Source organism: Saccopteryx bilineata, chromosome 5 (assembly GCF_036850765.1).
Source record: "Saccopteryx bilineata isolate mSacBil1 chromosome 5, mSacBil1_pri_phased_curated, whole genome shotgun sequence".
NCBI classification, from domain to species: domain Eukaryota; kingdom Metazoa; phylum Chordata; class Mammalia; order Chiroptera; family Emballonuridae; genus Saccopteryx; species Saccopteryx bilineata.
Window position 1 is genome coordinate 136,020,837 of NC_089494.1, and position 18,429 is coordinate 136,039,265.

Sequence of the window (18,429 nt, forward strand, 5' to 3'; positions counted from 1 at the left end):
TCATACATTTCATGATAATCCTATATTAGAAAATATATTATTTGAAATTCTTATGAAACTTTTAAACATTTCTACTAGAATATAATTATATTCAAGATTATTTATTTCAATCATTTGAAATGTCAGATCATTTATGATTTGTGTACTTACCGAACCTTTTTTCCATTTTCAGTAATTTTTGTTACATTTAATAATCCATATTTCTCTTGGCCCTATGAAACAGAATTATCGTATCACTCACAGACAATCAAGTCCACATCTTTAATACGACTGAATCAAAAAATTCTCTTAAAATTAGCTTAAAAGAAAAAATTAGTATGTAATATGATTAAGTTCTTTTTAAGAATATAACTTCTTAATATATCTGTCAAGTTATATATTTTCAGTCATTCTATAATTAAAACTTCCTCTCCTCAATTCACATGAGCCATAGGTATTTTGCTATCAAATCAGATTTTCACATAAATGCCAAAAGTCAGCATTGGAAAAAATATTTATGACTTTCTGTTCAAAGAAAGTGATATAATGCTATAATAAATACCACAAAAAAACAAATTATATACTTTGCTGTTACTTTACAACAGGGGTCCCCAAACTACGGCCTAGGAGCCGCATGCGGCCCCCTGAGGCCATTTATCCAGCCCCGCTGCACTTCCAGAAGGGGCACCTCTTTCATTGGTGGTCAGTGAGAGGAGCACAGGATGCATTCTGGAGTACTGTATGTGGCAGTGCCTCAAAGGGCGGCGTCGCTCACATACAGTACTACTTCCGGTGACGTGGGACGCACGCATCACGGCTCCAGAAGTGCGTCATATCACTTGTTACAGCTAGCAGTGACAAATATAGAACCAGACATTGACCATCTCATTAGCCAAAAGCAGGCCCATAGTTCCCATTGAAATGCTGGTCAGTTTGTTGATTTAAATTTACTTGTTCTTTATTTTAAATATTGTATTTGTTCCCGTTTTGTTTTTTTACTTTAAAATACGATATGTGCAGTGTGCACATGGATTTGTTCATATTTTTTTTTATAGTCCGGCCCTCCAACAGTCAGAGGGACAGTGAAAGTTTGGGGACCCCTGCTGTACAACAATATAATCTGAAAATTACTTCAGATACTAACCCACTTTGTCAGAATGTAAAAGTGAGTAGGGAGAACAAATGCAGTGACTATATTTAATAAAATACTCAAAAGTAATGGCACTATGCAGATAACTGGCCTTAATGTGGCATAAAATATTCAGTATCTCCTTTATTAAATATATTATCAGATGGCAAACTGGGCTTTGGATAAACCAGATATTCTAGTCAGTTGATGTCAAAAATAGTGACATTGCCTGACCAGGCAGTGGCGCAGTGGATAGAGCGTCGGACTGGGATGCAGAGGACCCAGGTTCGAGACCCCGAGGTCGCGAGCTTGAGCGCAGGCTCATATGGTTTGAGCAAAAGCCCACCAGCTTGAACCTAAGGTCACTGGCTCCAGCAAGGGGTTACTTGGTCTGCTGAAGGCCCACGGTCAAGGCACATATGAGAAAGCAATCAATGAACAACTAAGGAGTTGCAACGTGCAATGGAAAACTAATGATTGATGCTTCTCATCTCTCTCCATTCCTGTCTGTCTGTCCCTGTCTATCCCTCTCTCTGACTCACTCCCTGTCTCTTTAAAAAATAAATAAATAAATAAATAAATAAATAAATAAATAATTATATAAAAAAATAGTGACATAGGTTTATCATTAAACACTATGAAGGTAAAAGTCACTGCGTTCAAGTTAAATGCTATCTTAAAAGTCTTCCAGGTGGAACTAAAGCAGCACTTTCTCATTGGTTTAGCTTCCTATAGTCAAATGACCTTAATCAAAATGAGTTGGTGTCTATAGTAACCATCAGCATTGAGAAGCATTGCATGTACATGACAGCAATTTATTGCAACTGAAACACATACACACATACAGTAAAGATTACTCCCAATTCAGAATTTACTTTACTATTTAATTCACACCTAAACTATTTTCTCCATGTGCTTTAATTACACACAAAAAAATCTTTCTTGTATGGGAGATTAACATAATATTAAATATTTTCTCAATCATGTCTAAAAATTAATGTTTGAAAGTTGGCCTGGTCTGATAGAACCTTAAGTCTTTAAACAAAGCTGACACTGCTGTTGACCCACATTTTGGTGACCAGAACTAGGGAAATGCGAAGATTCACTGAAATTGTTTCATAAGGTATAGGTTTTATCTCCTTAGATACACAAGCCTGATACTTTTCATAAGAGCTCTTTCTTGTTTCTCAACAAAAACATCAAGTACACAGTTATAAGTACGCACAGAATGTTCAATAAGACCATGCCTTAACCCTTTGAGTAGTGCAAACGTTCATGTATGTCCTCTAGCCTCCTGACCATCCAATTTTTTTAAAAAATTCAAAATTTATTTTTTGGAAAAAAACCCCCAAAAAACAAAAAACTCACTCCTGGGGGTCAGCAAGCATGAAAAAATCTCACTACTCAAAGGATTCAAAAAATTTCATTTTTTGAAAAAAACCTCACTCTCGGGGGTGAGTAAGCGCATTAAAAAAACCTCACTACTCAAAGAGTTAATTTATTATCAGATGCAGAGAGGGAAAGAAACTTTTAATGCTACAGGAACTAAGTAATGCAAGTCGGGGAGGACGGGTACTGGTTATGTGAGCACAGGAATGGGAGGGGCAGAGATAGGAATCAAGTCTATAAAAAGGGCAAAACTGAAACTGCAGAGAAGCAAAGCAGAGGCAGAAAGGAAACACAAGCGTCAAAGCACGGATGGACAGCCACAGTAACAAACAGCCTATGCTTAAAGATGAGAGACACAGACTCTTTCCTAAATCAACGGATAGACTGAAACTGGTACATAAATGTACCTATGTGCAACATTCAAGGAAACAGTCCAAAATGTTCACTAAATTCTCACAGGGATGAAGACCCGATTACTGATGCTCTATAGAAATATTAAGTACTCTTAACTTGAACATAAAATAAGAACAAGATTTGGCATATCCGCAATGCGCAAATACAAAAATAATGTCCATGCGCCTTGAAAAAAAATGTATCTAACTCAATCTGGGAGAGAAAGGCAGCTTCCTGGAGACTGACACTTGAGCTAAGAAGTAAGAATTGGCTAAACAGATGGAAAAACCAGACAGTATACGCACAGAAGCTAGAGATAGCATGTATTATGTGAGGGCCTGCAAGTTTGCTCAAAGTATTGGGTGAGACAAAATAGCAAGTAATGAAGCAGTGGAAAGAATGAATTAAGAAAGGGTGGCAGACTGGGACCCAGCTAGAACACTATTCTAATAGTTTCCATAAGAGATGGTGAAGGCCTGAGCTAGGGCAATGACAGTGAGAGTGAAGAGTGTCCAACTCAGAGAGATTTGGAGACAGTATGGACGGGGACTGAGTGATGGTGAGAGGGAAGAGTTGAGAGAAACTCCCAAGCTTGAGCCACTGGGTAGTAGGATGGTGCTTTCTCAGCTTTAGTGACACTTTTTTAGATTAGCTTTCCCTGACCACTCTAAAGAGGAGCTCCCCCACCCCTCCCATTATTTACCACTGCCCCCATTTTGTTTCTTTCATAGCACCTAATGCAAAGTACAACTACGTGTCTATTCTTTATTCACTGTCTACTCCATTAGGCTGTATGCTGGGACCACATCAGTTATAGCATCAATGTAAAACCAGTGCCTACTGCAGCATCTGACATGTCCTTCAATACAATTCTGCTGAATAAATCAAGTTAACAATGCTATCACATGAAAGAAATATAAAAGAAGAAAGCTTTAACCATCACATACTGAAGTTTCTGAATCTGACATAAAAATGCCAAGCTGGCAGATGAATAATATAGATTTGGCTATATAGGTGACAGATTAGGGGTGGGGGTGGGGTGGATTAAATCTTTATTTCAAACTATCTGGTGCATTTTTTCTCTACTTAACATGATTCAAAATTAACCAATGTCTTTGTGTTGCTTACTAAAATAACTTCAAAAAATATCATTAATAAGTCCTATAAAAATGCCCATTTTTACACATAAACATATCTTAGTCTAAACACAGTAGACAAACAAAACTTCATAAAATAAGTAGAAGTGTTTTAATAAGGATTAGCAAAATATAAATTTTAACCAAAAGATTTTTTTTTTAATTGAGGCAGGGAGGCAGAGAGACAGACTTCCGCATGTGCCCTGACCAGAATCCATCTGGTAAGCCCACTAGGGAGCAATGCTCTGCCCATCTGGGTCCATTGCTCTGTTGCTGGCAACTGAGCTATTTTTAGTGCTGGAGATTGAGGCCATGGAGACATTCTCAGTGCCTAGGACCAAGTTTGCTCAAACCGAGCCATGGCTGCAGGAGGGGAATAGAGAAAGAGATAAAAAGAGCGAGAAGGGTGGAGAAGCAGATGGGTGCTTCTCCTGTGTGCCCTGGCTGGGAATCAAACCTGGGACTTCCACATGCCAGGCAGATGCTCTACCACTGAGCCAACTGACCAGGGCTCAAGAAAAGATTGTAATAAGATTATTCCATCCTAATAAGGCAAGAAAAATAATAAAATGACAGTTCCATTAAGTAATTTGTGAAAACTTTTAGATTAGAAAACAAGTTCCTAATCACTTTGCAGGCTCCAGAACTTCTAATCAATTTGACATTCATTTAATAAAACAGGCATTTCCCAATTTTGGCTAACAAGTATCATGTATCAAAATCAATACAATCCATCAAAATCATTATCTTCAGTTCATCATATCATAATTATGTAATACTAATATTCTTATAATAGAGAAAAATAAACTTGTACAATGATATAGTGTTGAAAAAGAACCAGAGACTTGCAGAACAGGAAAGTCCACAGAAACAGAAGGCAAACTAGGGGCTGCAGGGAGGAGAGGGAAGGGAAATGTGCACTGACTGCTTAGGGATGTGAGCGTCCCTTAGAGGAACGAGAATGTCCTGAAACTAAGCAGAAGAGGGAGCTGCTCAGTGTAAGCATATATGGAGTGCCTGAAACTGTGTAGCTTGAGATGATTAATGGTTTTGTTACATAAATTTTACTTTAATAAAGTATTTTCAAACCAGTGTTACTAAAATATTATTTAAATTGTTTTAAAAAGGCTTTAAAATAGTATTATTCAAAGAAAAAAAACTACCAAATTTGTCCCATTAATATATTTTTAAAAGACACTGTTGAACCCTGGCCAGTTGGCTCAGTGGTAGAGCATCAGCCTGGCATGTGGACATCCGGGGTTCAATTCCCTGACAGGGCACACAGAAGAAGCACCCACCTGCTTCTCCACCTCTACCCCTCTCCTTTCTCTCTATCTCTCTCTCCCCCTCCTGCAGCCAAGGCTCCATTAGAGCAAAGTTGGCCTTGGCGCTGAGGATGGCTCCATGCCTCCACCTCAGGTGCTAGAATGGCTCCTGTTACAACAGAGCAATGCCCCAGATGGGCAGAGCATCACTCCTTAGTGGGCTTGCTGGGTGGATCCTGGTTGGGCACATGCGGGAGTGTCTCTCTGCCTCCGAGCTTCACACTTTAGAAAAATACAAAAAAAAAAAAAAAAAGAAACTGTTGAAATGTCCTTTCCTCCAAGATGGGTATTGTATTTTAATACCATAATTGAAAATCCACATTGAAAAGCTCAAGTTTCCAAACTGTATATTGTAAAATTTTATTCAGGATTCAGTAATCAAGAAGTTTAAAATGCATATTTTAATAGGCACATTGGGATAAAGAAATGAAGTTCTTAAATCAGCTCAAAAGTCCTATTTATTTAATACATACTGTACTAATCTTGCAGAAAATATAATCTTAAAAAATGTATACACTGACTTTTTCCAAAAGTAATTTGAAGGGACTATAAAAAATAATGTATTTGAAAACTGGAAATGAAATTAAAAAATGAACATGATTAAAATTTATATTAAGAAATGGAATTTTAAATCTGGTTTCATTAGAAGAGATTGAATGAAAATACCATGCTAAGTAAACAAAGCCTTTCAAAAACAACCCACATATTTTATATGAGTTTATAGGAAATGTCCAGAAGAGGCAAAACCAGTGAGAAAAGAATGATTACTGGCTGCTTAAGGCTTTGTTGGCTCAAGGTAGAGAGGTGATATAAAAAAAGGTACAGGGTTTTTTTCTGAGATGAAGACAGTACTCTAAAGTTGACTGTGAGGATGGCTGCACATGTCTGAATATACCAAACAACTGAATTATATACCTTAAATGGGTGAACTGCATGGGATGTGAATTACATTTCAATAAAGCTTTGATTAAAAAATAATAAAATGGTTTGAAGAGGTAGATGGGCAATTTGCAGAGATTTTAAAATGACATCAATAGCTAACACTGTTTATAATTTTCATCTCTAAATTTATAACTTCCTTTTTCTTATCATTTATGGCTTTATACCAACCAAAGTTTATTTCACAAAGAAAGATGGGGACTCCTTGTACTAGCGGGGTAAAGGTAATACCTTGCTATTGCAGGGTATTGCCTGTCCACCAACATAGGCAAGACTTGGTGAACCCTGGGCAAAAGGAGAAGAGAGAGCAGAGGAGAAGTCAAGGAGGGCAGAAGCCTCAGCAAGGAGGGGCTGCCAGCGTGGAAGAGGTGCAGTTTCCAGCATTCCCCATTCCGAGGGAAAGGAGCAGCTCTGTGGAAACAGATTGGCCTCAGGCAGAGTTAATGGTGTTCACTGCTTTGTTTTGTTTGTTCCACTTGAAGATACAAAAAGAATGAAACAGAAGAAACACTGGTGAGCCAGTTCTCTGTGATGGCCATCAGAGGGTCCTGTGAGTGCAGGATGGTGGCTTTCAAACTATTCAGAAAATGGCTAATGCATGGAAAAATAATTGGTCAACAGTCATTTGTAACTCTGTGTAGAATTCCAGGAATTCCCTTCTACTAAAATATAAATAACTTACAAAAATCTTATTAGGAATTATATATTACCTATATTTAAAATAAGTTTAAAAGTGCTTCTACTTTTTTCTAGGTGAACTGACAGAGTATGGTAGCAATAACATCTTAGAGTCATACAGTGTTTCTAACAAAACCAATAAAATTACGTTCACATTTATCTTTATTTAATGTTTATGAACCCAGGATTGTGTTAAATAATGCAAAAGATACAAAGTAGAAACATAGTCCCTATCTACCCTTGAAAGTTTAAAACCTTGGTAGGGTGACAAGGGGACCATGAGGAAACTTTCAAACCATTCAATGTATTAAGTGACTTGGGAGAGTTCAGAAAAAAGATCATTATCATGCTGAGGTTAGTCTGGTGAGGCCTCCGAAACAACCAACACAGATTTTAACTCTAAAGTGTAACTAAGAAAAGCCAAGGACATTGATGGCAGGGGAACAACCTGAGCAATGTCGGCAGAAAATGTGTACAGCTGATGTGAACCATGAAAGACCTGACTAGGTTAGGAAATGGGGAAAGAGAAAAGTCAAATTTGGCACCCCTGGAAATCCTTGGCTCTAAGAAATCAGAAGTATCTTAATAAATAACAGTCTATTATAGTTTCAAAAAATAAGGAAGTAGTAACAAAAGTTTGTTTCAAAAGCTTTAGAAGTTTCATTTATTCATTCCACAAACATTTAATGAACAGCTACCATCTGCCACTCCAATAATTATTGAAGTGACTCCACTGCTACTCTAATGAAGCTTTTCTTTGTCTAGTGGGGAAGAAAGGCATTAAGAGAGGGTTTAAGGTTCCTAGGTGACACAAAAAATGCAAAGAGTGACTTTATTTAATGCAATCAAGTACCATATAATTAAATGCTACAAAGGGTATTACAGGGAAACCTGACCAAATCTAGAGTTGAATAAAATTCTGAGGAAGTAAAGTTTGAACTTATCTCGACTGATTAAAGAGAAGTTCATCAGGCAAAGACATGGAAGAAAAATGTTTCAGTGCAAGGAACGACAGTGCAAGGAGCTCAAGGTGAAAAGCAGACTTCTTTGAGGAACAGACAGAAGAAGGGCAGTGTGGTCAGCAAAAGAGTAGGAGGAAAGACGGAGATCCAGAGTATGAGGGGAGGCTGGAGACGCAGTCAAGAGCCAGAGCATGCACACTCTCGTAGTCCTGATTAAAACTGCTCTCTTTATTCTAAAAGAAAAGGGAAGCCATTGATGGGGAAGAGCAGGATCAACAAATTACCAAATAGACTAGGAGGAACTTCAGATACAGAGAGCAGGTCAACTTTCATTCCAGTTAAGACAGATGTCTAGAGAAAAGTCACTTCGAAGTTTTTCAGTTTAGGGGAAACTTAAAGTGAGTTACATCTCCCCAATATTAACCTTGCATAGACTTGACAATGTATTTTACAGTATAGAAAAAAACAATGGCACCTATACTCATTGAGAAGGAGGGAAATGCTTCTTACCTTTGGACTGATGGCCTGAGGAAAAAAGGTCAAGTATAATTTGATAGCATTCTCCAGAGATTTTTATATTTATTTTTAAAAACCAAATTCATCACTTACAAACATAGCATATAAATTAATCATTAAGATACCATATTTTGCACAAAAAGGGGCTTTCAAATTGATAAAAATCTGATTTTTTAATTTAAATCTATTTTAACTGTAATTATATATATTTAAAAAACAAGGAAATTTAAGAGAAGCCAAAAAATATTTAAACATTATGCTTAGAGAAAACTAATTTATTGAATTGATAGAAGTAGCTGAACTAAATTGTGCTACTATCTGCTATCATACTAACTGCATCTTGGTGCTTTGGTGAAGAGGGAGAAGACTCATTTTCAGGAAAGCAGGGTTTTGAGGCAGGTGGAGATTCCTATAAAAAATAAGTAATGAAAAGTGTTATTCTATTTTATGTAATTATATTTCTCCTTCTACTCATAGTGGGAGAGCTTAAGAGAGGAAGCTAAGAAAATTATTTACCTAGTTATTTTCCTTCTATATTGAGCTCTAGAACTAATATGGTGCTGATCTGAAAACTACAGATAGAAAGTTTATGAAATATGGCATATTTTATACCAATTACAGTTAAATTTAAATACCACATACAGATTTACTCAAAAGAAATGATGCATGTTGCCTTAAAATCATGATGTTACATCAGCTTGAATTAACCATATTTAAAATAGGTAAAATCTAGATGCTTGCAATGGCATTGCAGGAATGGATAGCCAGAATTATGCAAGGAATAGTCACAGGAATTACTTGGCAACTGCCAGAATGAGAAATTTATTTTAGTCAACAGCTATATAAGAAATTAAATTAAATTGTTATTAATGCTTCAAGTAATTTACAGCTAACTTTCCAATTATTAGAAATAAGATTTTTTAAATGCAATAAAGACACTTCAGATTTAAAGGTTAATAATTCACCAGAAAAAAAATTTTAAGGTTTAAGCATATAATGCAATAGAGGCAAACTGTTAATATGCATTTCTAAAGCAATTCTGCTTTGTTAATTATTAAAACATGTTATGTGATTTCTACCACAGATGTTTATATGGCTATTCATGAAGGATAAGACTGAAGAAATACTTTTGGTAGCATTAGCCAAGCTCTATTTAAATTTTCTCCATTCCCCTATGCTTTGAATCATTTCAGGAAGAGAGAATTCAAAAAATCGTATAACAATACCTATTATCAATTTTCCTATAAAACCAAATAATCTCTGACATTCATCTTCACATCTATCTCAAGACACTCTTCTATGCTTATGAAACTGGATAAGGTATGATCAACAAACTTGGAAACTTGTATTAAGTCACAATGCAAAAACTGTTAACATGCTTTTTGGGGAAGTCTTCAGATTTCTATGCTATATAATTTGTAAACATAAAAACCAGGCAGAAAGTAAAAGACTACAGGAAAAACCCTTAAAAAAAAAACAGCCAGGTTTACACTATTAATGAAGAAAATATTATATTCAGACCAAACTCTTTACAAAAAGAAATTACACTTAGTGTCCAAATTTCAGTTTAGCCTCAGTTAAGTACTTTTTTTTATTGCTTCAGATGTTTCACTTTTAATTTCCTAACTTCTAAAAGAATGTCTAATATTAAAACAGTCTGAGAAGAGGAATGATGTGATGATCCACAAACTAGAAAACAAACAAATGAATAAAATGAATGCTAATTATAACTTATTTTTCATACCATATCAGTCCTACAGAAATAAAAACATCAAATGGAGTAATTATATAGTATATAGCAATTTTAATTATTATAAATAAGAAACAATTTTACATTTACTTATGTATACTTATAAATAAATATATATACATATGTAAATACAGCTTGTCTCCAAACAGGTTTTAGTAAAAAATATACACAAGCAGAAACAAACAGATACACCATACATACACACACCTCCCTCCTCCAAGGTTGTCAGTAACAACTAACATCCTAACATTTGCTACACAGTAGCAGGTTTCTATGACTACATTTCAAGTTTTACAAACTTTACCCCTTTTATTAGTCAGCTAATCTGTTCTGGTATAGTCCCTCTTTCATAGCATCTGGTATAGTCCCTAATTTCAAAGGAATTATTAGGTGATGATAATAAAAAGTAAAGCTTACTTAGTGAAGCAATAATCTATGATTCTATTTATAAAGGGTAAAGTGAGGGAGAAGGAGACATTTCTATCAAAAATAAGCCAATCTCTGATCTAAAGAAAATCATGTTCTCACAACTCTGAAATAATTAGATGAAAAAAGAAATATAATAAAAACTTTATGAAAGTTATTCTAATTGACTAAAAATAGATTGCAAAAAATATTTAAAAAGTGTAAGAAATTTTAAGCCTATATTACCAAAATAATCATCCTTTTTGCTCAGTATTAAGAGGCAGTGGAATTGGAGCAACAATGGCTTTTACATTAGAGCATTTATATGGTGTACAAGGAGCTTTCTATACACCCTGAATTGTAAAAGCTGGTTCTTGGAGTATAATGAGTTTTTCTACTAAAATCTCCAGGAATCTTACCTATTCAGATTAACCTCAACCTTCAAGCATTCTTCAATAGCACAAACCCCAGAATTTCAATCCTTTAATATGACTCCACATTCAACTTTACAAAACAGAAATTAGAAACTGAACTACTCCTTTCACTGTTGTTCTATCAGCCCATCTTAAAATGGGTGAAGATAGTTTTTACAGCTCCACAGAAGTCCACTTTTTAACTCCACACAGACCAATTTCAGTCACTTGTAGTACTAAAAGAAAAAAAAAATACTTCCTTTGATCACTTGAGATAATTTATAAAGGAATTGAAGACTGAAAGTATCCAAATATAGAGAAATATGCCTTAGGAGAGTTCATTCTGTTTTCAGTAACAAACATAAAAATGCAGGAAACCTGTCAATTCTATCAAAAAAGAAGACAGTAAATGTTTTTTTTAAATCCCCAATAACAAATATATTTCTAAAATCATTTAGTTAGTTATTGGGGTGTTACCGCCACTTTCACAATTTAACATTAGTATGACCAATGTTCTGCAAGTATAAGTCTGTACTGATTTCCTACTCCATCCTCCAAATGAAGCCGCCATGGAAAGACATAAGTCACAGGAAGTTATAAACTTTATGGCTTTCCCATTCTGATATTTGCATCTAAATTCATCCCCTATTTGAAACAGAGAACATTACTTCTCAGATTGATAAACACTTTTTGTGGAGAGAATTCAGAGAAACAGAGAGTGTAGGATTCCATCCTACCCTGGGTGGCAAAAATTAATTACATGTGTTTACTTATAAAACCTGCTAGAGATGGAAGACAGTGAACAGATATGTGACTTTAAAATAAGGTTATCAAAAAAACCTGTCAACTACAGGCTCAAATATATCAAGGTACATGTACATAATTAAGCTACAGGTTAGCGGGTACATTGTGCAGAAAGTAAAACACTTAACCGAAAACCTACTTCAGGACAAACTGACGCCATATACAATAAAACAGCAGTCAGTAAGGTATGAGATTCAGCTAAGGAGAAAATAAAATAATAAAGAATTTACCAAAATTCCCAACAGAATTTCTCAAAAAGTCTTACCTTGTCATTGGTGTCCAGCACAATGGTGCTATGTCTCCACTTTGTTAATACTATTGGTTCTTGTAGCCGCCTGTCCAGGCTCCTACTTTTAATTATTTCTCTTTGTTGCTGGGATGAAGCATTATACTAAAGAAAAAGAATATACTTCATAAATAACAAACAAAACTAAAATCTAAACAGGTTGGCTCCCAAAGGAAGAGGAAGAGACTGGAGAGGGAGGGGAAGATGAGGGAGAGGGAGAGTAAGGAAAGAAGAAGTGAGAGGTAGAGAGAAAGATTGATTTGTTGTTCCATTTATTTATGCATTCATTGTTTCTTATATGTGCCCAAACCAGCGATCAAATCTACACCATTGTGTACAGCAAGGGTCCTCAAACTTTTTACACAGGGGGCCAGTTCACTGTCCCTCAGACCGTTGGAGGGCCAGACTATTAAAAAAGCTATGAACAAATCCCTATGCACACTGCATGTATCTTATTTTAAAGTAAAAAAACAAAACGGGAACAAATACAATACTTAAAGAACGAGTAGATTTAAATCAACAAACTGACCAGTATTTCAATGGGAACTATGGGCCTGCTTTTGGCTAATGAGATGGTCAATGTGCTCCTCTCACTGACCACCAATGAAAGAGGTGTCCCTTCCAGAAGTGCAGCAGGGGCCAGATAAATGGTCTCAGGGGGCTGCATGTGGCCGGGCAGTAGTTTGGGGACCCCTAGTGTACAGGGACAATGATCCAACCAACTGAGCTACCTGAGCAGGGCCTCCTGCTACTTCTAAAATCACATGAATTCTGCCCTGGCCGTTTGGCTCAGCAGTAGAGCCTTGCCCCGGCATGTCAAGTCCTGGGTTCGATTTGCACACAGGAGAGGCACCCATCTCACTTCTCCACCACTCCCCTTACCCTTTCTCTCTCTATCTCTTTCTTCCCTCCCGGTTGGACCTACCCTTTCTATATCTCTCTCTCTTCCCCTCCCGGTTGGAGCAAGTTGGGCCTGGCGCTGAGGATGACTCCATGGCCTCGCCTTGAGCACTAAAATAGCTGGACTGCTGAGCAACAGAGCAGCGGCCCCAGTGGGGCAGAGCATTGCTGGGTAGGAGGTTTGCCCAGTGGATCCCAGTCGGGGCACATGTGAGAGTCTGTCTCTCTGCCTCCCAACTCTCACTTAATAAAAAAAATAAAATCACATGAATTTAATTTTTGGCTTGGGTTTTTAAAATAATGCTTATATTCACTGTAACAGTATTCTCACTTTTAAAGGGATTTTTTTCTCATTTGTTTTTACTTTTGTTCCCACTTACAGGCTAAACACACTATTTGTTTCTATGAAAGGTAAAATATAACCAAGTATAGGTAGAGTTGATCCTAAGTCTGAAGATCAATGTATACAGAGGCTCAGTAACTAACTGCCAAGAAAATTGCACATAAAATTAAAAACACATTATCCATAGGCATTAAATCATTTAAGTATTTGAAATGGCAATCATATCACTAATCATAAAAATTTGAGAAATGTGAGGTTTAAGTTATGATATTTTACACAAGTAATTTAGTAAAGTATAAATTATAATAACAAAAGAAATCTGATTTTAATGGATACATTCTTCTACTGAAACCAAAAGATCCTTAATATGTATATTGACTATCCTATACCCCGAGAAAAAACAGTAAATATTAAAATTTAATGAGTCTTATTATAATTTCAATGAAAGTATCTTTGGGGATTCTTTTATATTAAAAACTCTTCTAACACCTTTCTCCACAATATGCCGTTTTTTCTCTTCAACATAAGTCCATATAGACCCCTCTCAAATGTTTCCCAAAGCTGTGACTTCATCCTTCACATTAAAATTTGCCAAAGCCAGGCAAATACAAGTGGGTGTTTGCTTAATCTTAAAATGTATCACTGTTCACAAAGGGGTTATTTCTAGAATAAACAAATAAGCTTAAAGGCTACCAAAAACTTCTATGCCAGAAGTTTTAAGTGAAAAGACACCCAATTATTAAACAGGGCTACAGTTTTCTTTCAAAGTAATCATCATTAGCAATAAAGAAAATGAACAATTGTGTGAGAGCTTATATATAAATTTTGTTACCCACCCTAATTTTTGACCTTTATAATTCCCACAACTTTAAAAATCCTTTCTATTTGGCAAAAATAGTGTAAAAATAAACTGTGTAATAATCACAATTTTAAATGTGCTAATTGTTTTACTAGGCAACAGCATTTTCATAAAAGCCAATAAAAAGCATAAATGAAACATGAAATATAAAATCTAATGTAGACAGGAGACAAAAATAAAGTGTCATAGAGAAAAGAAAAATAAGACCCCAGTTAACACACACACACACACACACACACACACTCCCCCTAGTTAAACAAGATGGCTAAAACTTAACATTTTTCTAATTCCTTTAAAAATACCTTTATCCTTTAAAAATTAAATTTTTATTTGAATTATTTCAAGCATATAAAAAAGTTAGAGACTATAATGAAAACCTACCATCAAGCTTTAGTATATTTAACATAAGACATCTGCTTCAGGTACCTTGATTTTTTTCATGTTTTTTGTTTTTTTGTGTTATTTTCCAAGGGAGAGCACGAAGGCAGTTCCCATTAACACAAATTATTCAGTCACATTTCCCACATTGGGGAAATCACTCGGATCAGCACATCTGAAGTGCAACAGATAAGCCTCGCCCTGGGGAAACCACCTTCTGATCATGGTATTTCTCCTGACAGGTAAATATGTGGTACCTTGTTTTTATAAAAAAACAAAATATTACAGACATATTAGAGGCTCTGAATACAGCTTTCAGATTCCATTCTTCTCTCTTCCTCCCCAGCAGCACCACACATTTCAGTGTACATTATTCTCAAGCATTTTATAATTTGATATATACTTATGTATAAACATATACTACTTGCTTTAAAGTTTCTATAAATGGAGTATTACATGCATCGTTCTTCAACTTGCTCTTTTCAATCGACATGCTTTTATTTTAAAAACTTATCTATATTAGGCCCTGGCCGGTTGGCTCAGCGGTAGAGCTTCAGCCTGGCGTGCGGGGGACCCGGGTTCGATTCCCGGCCAGGGCACATAGGAGAAGCGCCCATTTGCTTCTCCACCCCCCACCCTCTCCTTCCTCTCTGTCTCTCTCTTCCCCTCCTGCAGCCAAGGCTCCACTGGAGCAAAGATGGCCCGGGCGCTGGGGATGGCTCCTTGGCCTCTGCCCCAGGCGCTAGAGTGGCTCTGGTCGCCGCAGAGCGACCCCCCGGAGGGGCAGAGCATCGCCCCCTGGTGGGCAGAGCGTGCCCCTGGTGGGTGTGCCGGGTGGATCCCGGTTGGGCGCATGCAGGAGTCTGTCTGACTGTCTCTCCCCGTTTCCAGCTTCAGAAAAATACAAAAAAAAACTTAAGAAAAAAAACTTATCTATATTAGTGAGTATACAGCTCTAATTAATTTACTTTCATGTCTACATAATACCACAATCTAATCATTTGTCTCTAAACAGACATGACCAAAGTACTAATTTACACTCTTACCAGCAAACCATAGTGCCTTGCACTGCCCTACCTGGTATTGTTGAACTCATACTCATTTACATATATAAAATAAATCTATGTACATATGCACACATTTTTAAAAATCTACCTAAAGGGTAAAATGCTATCTCATTTTAATTTACATTTTTCTGGTTATTTGTAAAGCTGAGTATCTTTTCATATAAATATTTCATGTTATTTTCCCTTCTGTGCATTTGCTTAGTCATGTATTTTGCCCTTTCTCTTACTGGTATGTACCAAAAAAAAAAAAAAACCCTCACGAAGTTCTCTATTTTGGAGTTTCTAAACTTTTGTAAACTGTGTGAGTTGAATGTATCTTTTCCTAGTCTGTAGCTCATCTTTTCTCCTTTGTGTATTGTATTTTTTTTACACTGGAAGACATTTTGTTGAATTTTGTAACAGTCACATCTGTCAATCTTTCCTTTCATAATCGTAAGAAATCCTTCTTACTCTGAAGTCAGATATTCTTTGATAAAGCCTTCTATAGCCTTTAAAGTGTAAGGTGAGGTAAGGTCTACATGTAGTTCTTTTTACTTTCATGTGAATAACCAATAATCTTAGCAACATTTATTGCATAGTCTTGTTAAGCTTAATCCAGAGGGACCCAAAACATTGAAGACACGAACAAAGTCCGTCGATTACACACCAAAGCTTTATTGTATAGCTTGGCCAAGCGTCGGCAAACTCCGACAGTGGTCTAAGGGAGCACGTGCTGGCCCTTTGTTCTACTTGGTTTTTATAGTTTTGTAAGTGGGAAGTACAGAAGCAAAAATTGTAATTAGGAGCCCTTTACCACTATTGGTTATAGTCATATGTCCTTTAACATGATAGGACCATGTTCAATTTGCAAGCCATACATCCTTTTGGAGAAAACAAAATTTACAAGTCAACACAATGGCAGAAAGATATCTTTTTACATATTAAAAGGCATTCTCATATTATCTAGTGTTCATCTGCTATCTCTCTGTCCAGAGTCACACGTGTTAACTACACGCATTTACACAGGAGAGGTAGTTTCCTGGGGACAAATGCCCGCAAATGGCTCATAGTTATAAGAAAAGGTTTATTATTTTGGCTTTTCTCTCCCTGCACCTGGCTAGCCATTCACCCCTTTTCCCCACAGGTGTGGTAGAATGTCTGGGAATCCATGTTTTCCTCCCCTTTGCATTTACAATACAATGCCAAGGGCCATCCTGGTTATGCCAATCACACAGTACAGAGACTATTCTCACAATTTCTTTGCACACCTTAACCCAAATTAATAAAATGTTCTCCAAGCTTCTTAAAATATTAATATTAATTCTGTACTTTTTGGTACCTTACAACACCTGTGGGTGAAGTGGCTCAGTGGCTCCTCAGTCTTTGCTCAATGCACTGATCTATAATGTCACATCTGAGCTTCCTATTCAGTTCTGGTCTATTTCTCTATAAGGTGCCCATACTACCCACCCCATCACCATGGCGGGAACCCCATCTGTCACATGTGCCCCTTAATGTGCCCCCATGCACACACATTCTCCCTACTCAGGAATATTTTGCTTCTTCACAGACCTTTGCTTGCAAATAAAACTTAGCATGAGTTACAAAAAGGTGAGGTGGGAGGATAGTAAATGGAAATGCAGTGAATTTTACAGACTAATGAGGATACTTATAAAATTAAACCTCCCAATGCAAGTTGATAATGGTATACTGCACCACTTATTCAGGTCTTCTTTTATGGCCTTCAATTTTATTATGAAATTTTACTTCAAATCTTACAAACTTCAATAGGCATCTTCTTAGTCATGATTCTTCTTGTAGCTGATACTGGTGCTAATGTAAAAAGATGTTTATTCCCACCTCATTTCCAAACTATTTACTACAGAAATGAGTAGTTTTTATGTTGATTTTCATACCCAGCAACTCTACTGAACTCTCATCAGTTTTGAGCTTGCAGTGTCTCTTGATTTTCTGATAATCAAAAAAGCAATTGTAACTTTCAATTGTTACAGCTATCCCCCTCTTTACAAAAGTTCATATTATGCCAGTTCCCTTTTATTAAAGACCTACATTAGTATCTGTTATCACTAGCAAAAAAAAATCCAGAAGACTTTAACTTTTATGAAAAAGCTGCCACTTTATGCCATTTCGGCTTACAAAAGGTTTCACAGGAATGCTCTCCTTTCCAAGAGCAAGATAAGCCAGTATTTCTTTTTCTTTCTTTTTACTGTTGAACAGAAGCAGTGACAGAGAAGTTCTAATATAGTTCCTAACCCTAATGGGAAAGCCTCTGTAATCTCACAATGAAGTATGAGATTTATTGTAGATTATTTGATAAACTCTAGCGTGATATAGTATGTCATTTACATCTGAAGTGATTTTCTTGTAGAAATGTATTGGGTCATGGTTTTTTAACCATTCTGAAAATCTTTTAAAAGATGTGTTCAGAACATTCACAGTTAATGTAATTATGTTAGGATTAAGTCTGGGTTTTTTTTTACTATTTGTTATTTTGTTCTGTTTATTCCTGTTTCTCCTTTTCTCCTTTCATGTAGGCTACTACCATATTTTAATTTATACTGATGCACCCTGGACTTAAAAGGATTACACCCAAAAAAATCCTTTGTAGGTTATACATATCATAAATTGAAAATGTACTTAATACACCTAATCTAGCGCACACCATAGCTTAGTCAAGCCTACCTTAAAAGGTTCTCAGAACAGAATAGCTAAAAATAAGAAAAAAACAAAAACAAAAAACTCTCCAAAAAACTGGCAACACAACACTGTCAAGTATCT

The 18,429-nt window shown here is 36.2% G+C and overlaps 1 protein-coding gene and 1 non-coding gene across 5 annotated transcripts in view; both read right to left on the reverse strand.

Moving 5' to 3' along the window:
• Positions 1–18,429, reverse strand: part of ARHGAP12 (Rho GTPase activating protein 12) — a 157,943-nt gene that overhangs the window by 38,098 nt on the left and 101,416 nt on the right. For 2 of the 4 annotated variants that reach the window (XM_066280414.1, XM_066280417.1), the window contains 4 exons: positions 12,084–12,209; positions 8,781–8,855; positions 8,441–8,455; positions 151–212 (listed from right to left, as the gene is read on the reverse strand). In XM_066280414.1, the coding sequence (XP_066136511.1) occupies positions 151–212; positions 8,441–8,455; positions 8,781–8,855; positions 12,084–12,209 (278 nt within the window). The remainder of the gene's footprint in view (positions 1–150; positions 213–8,440; positions 8,456–8,780; positions 8,856–12,083; positions 12,210–18,429) is intronic. The other 2 variants (XM_066280415.1, XM_066280416.1) reach the window with 2 other exon arrangements.
• Positions 14,674–14,834, reverse strand: LOC136306979 (U1 spliceosomal RNA). Its single transcript, XR_010725735.1, has one exon. It is a non-coding gene; the product is annotated as a U1 spliceosomal RNA (small nuclear RNA).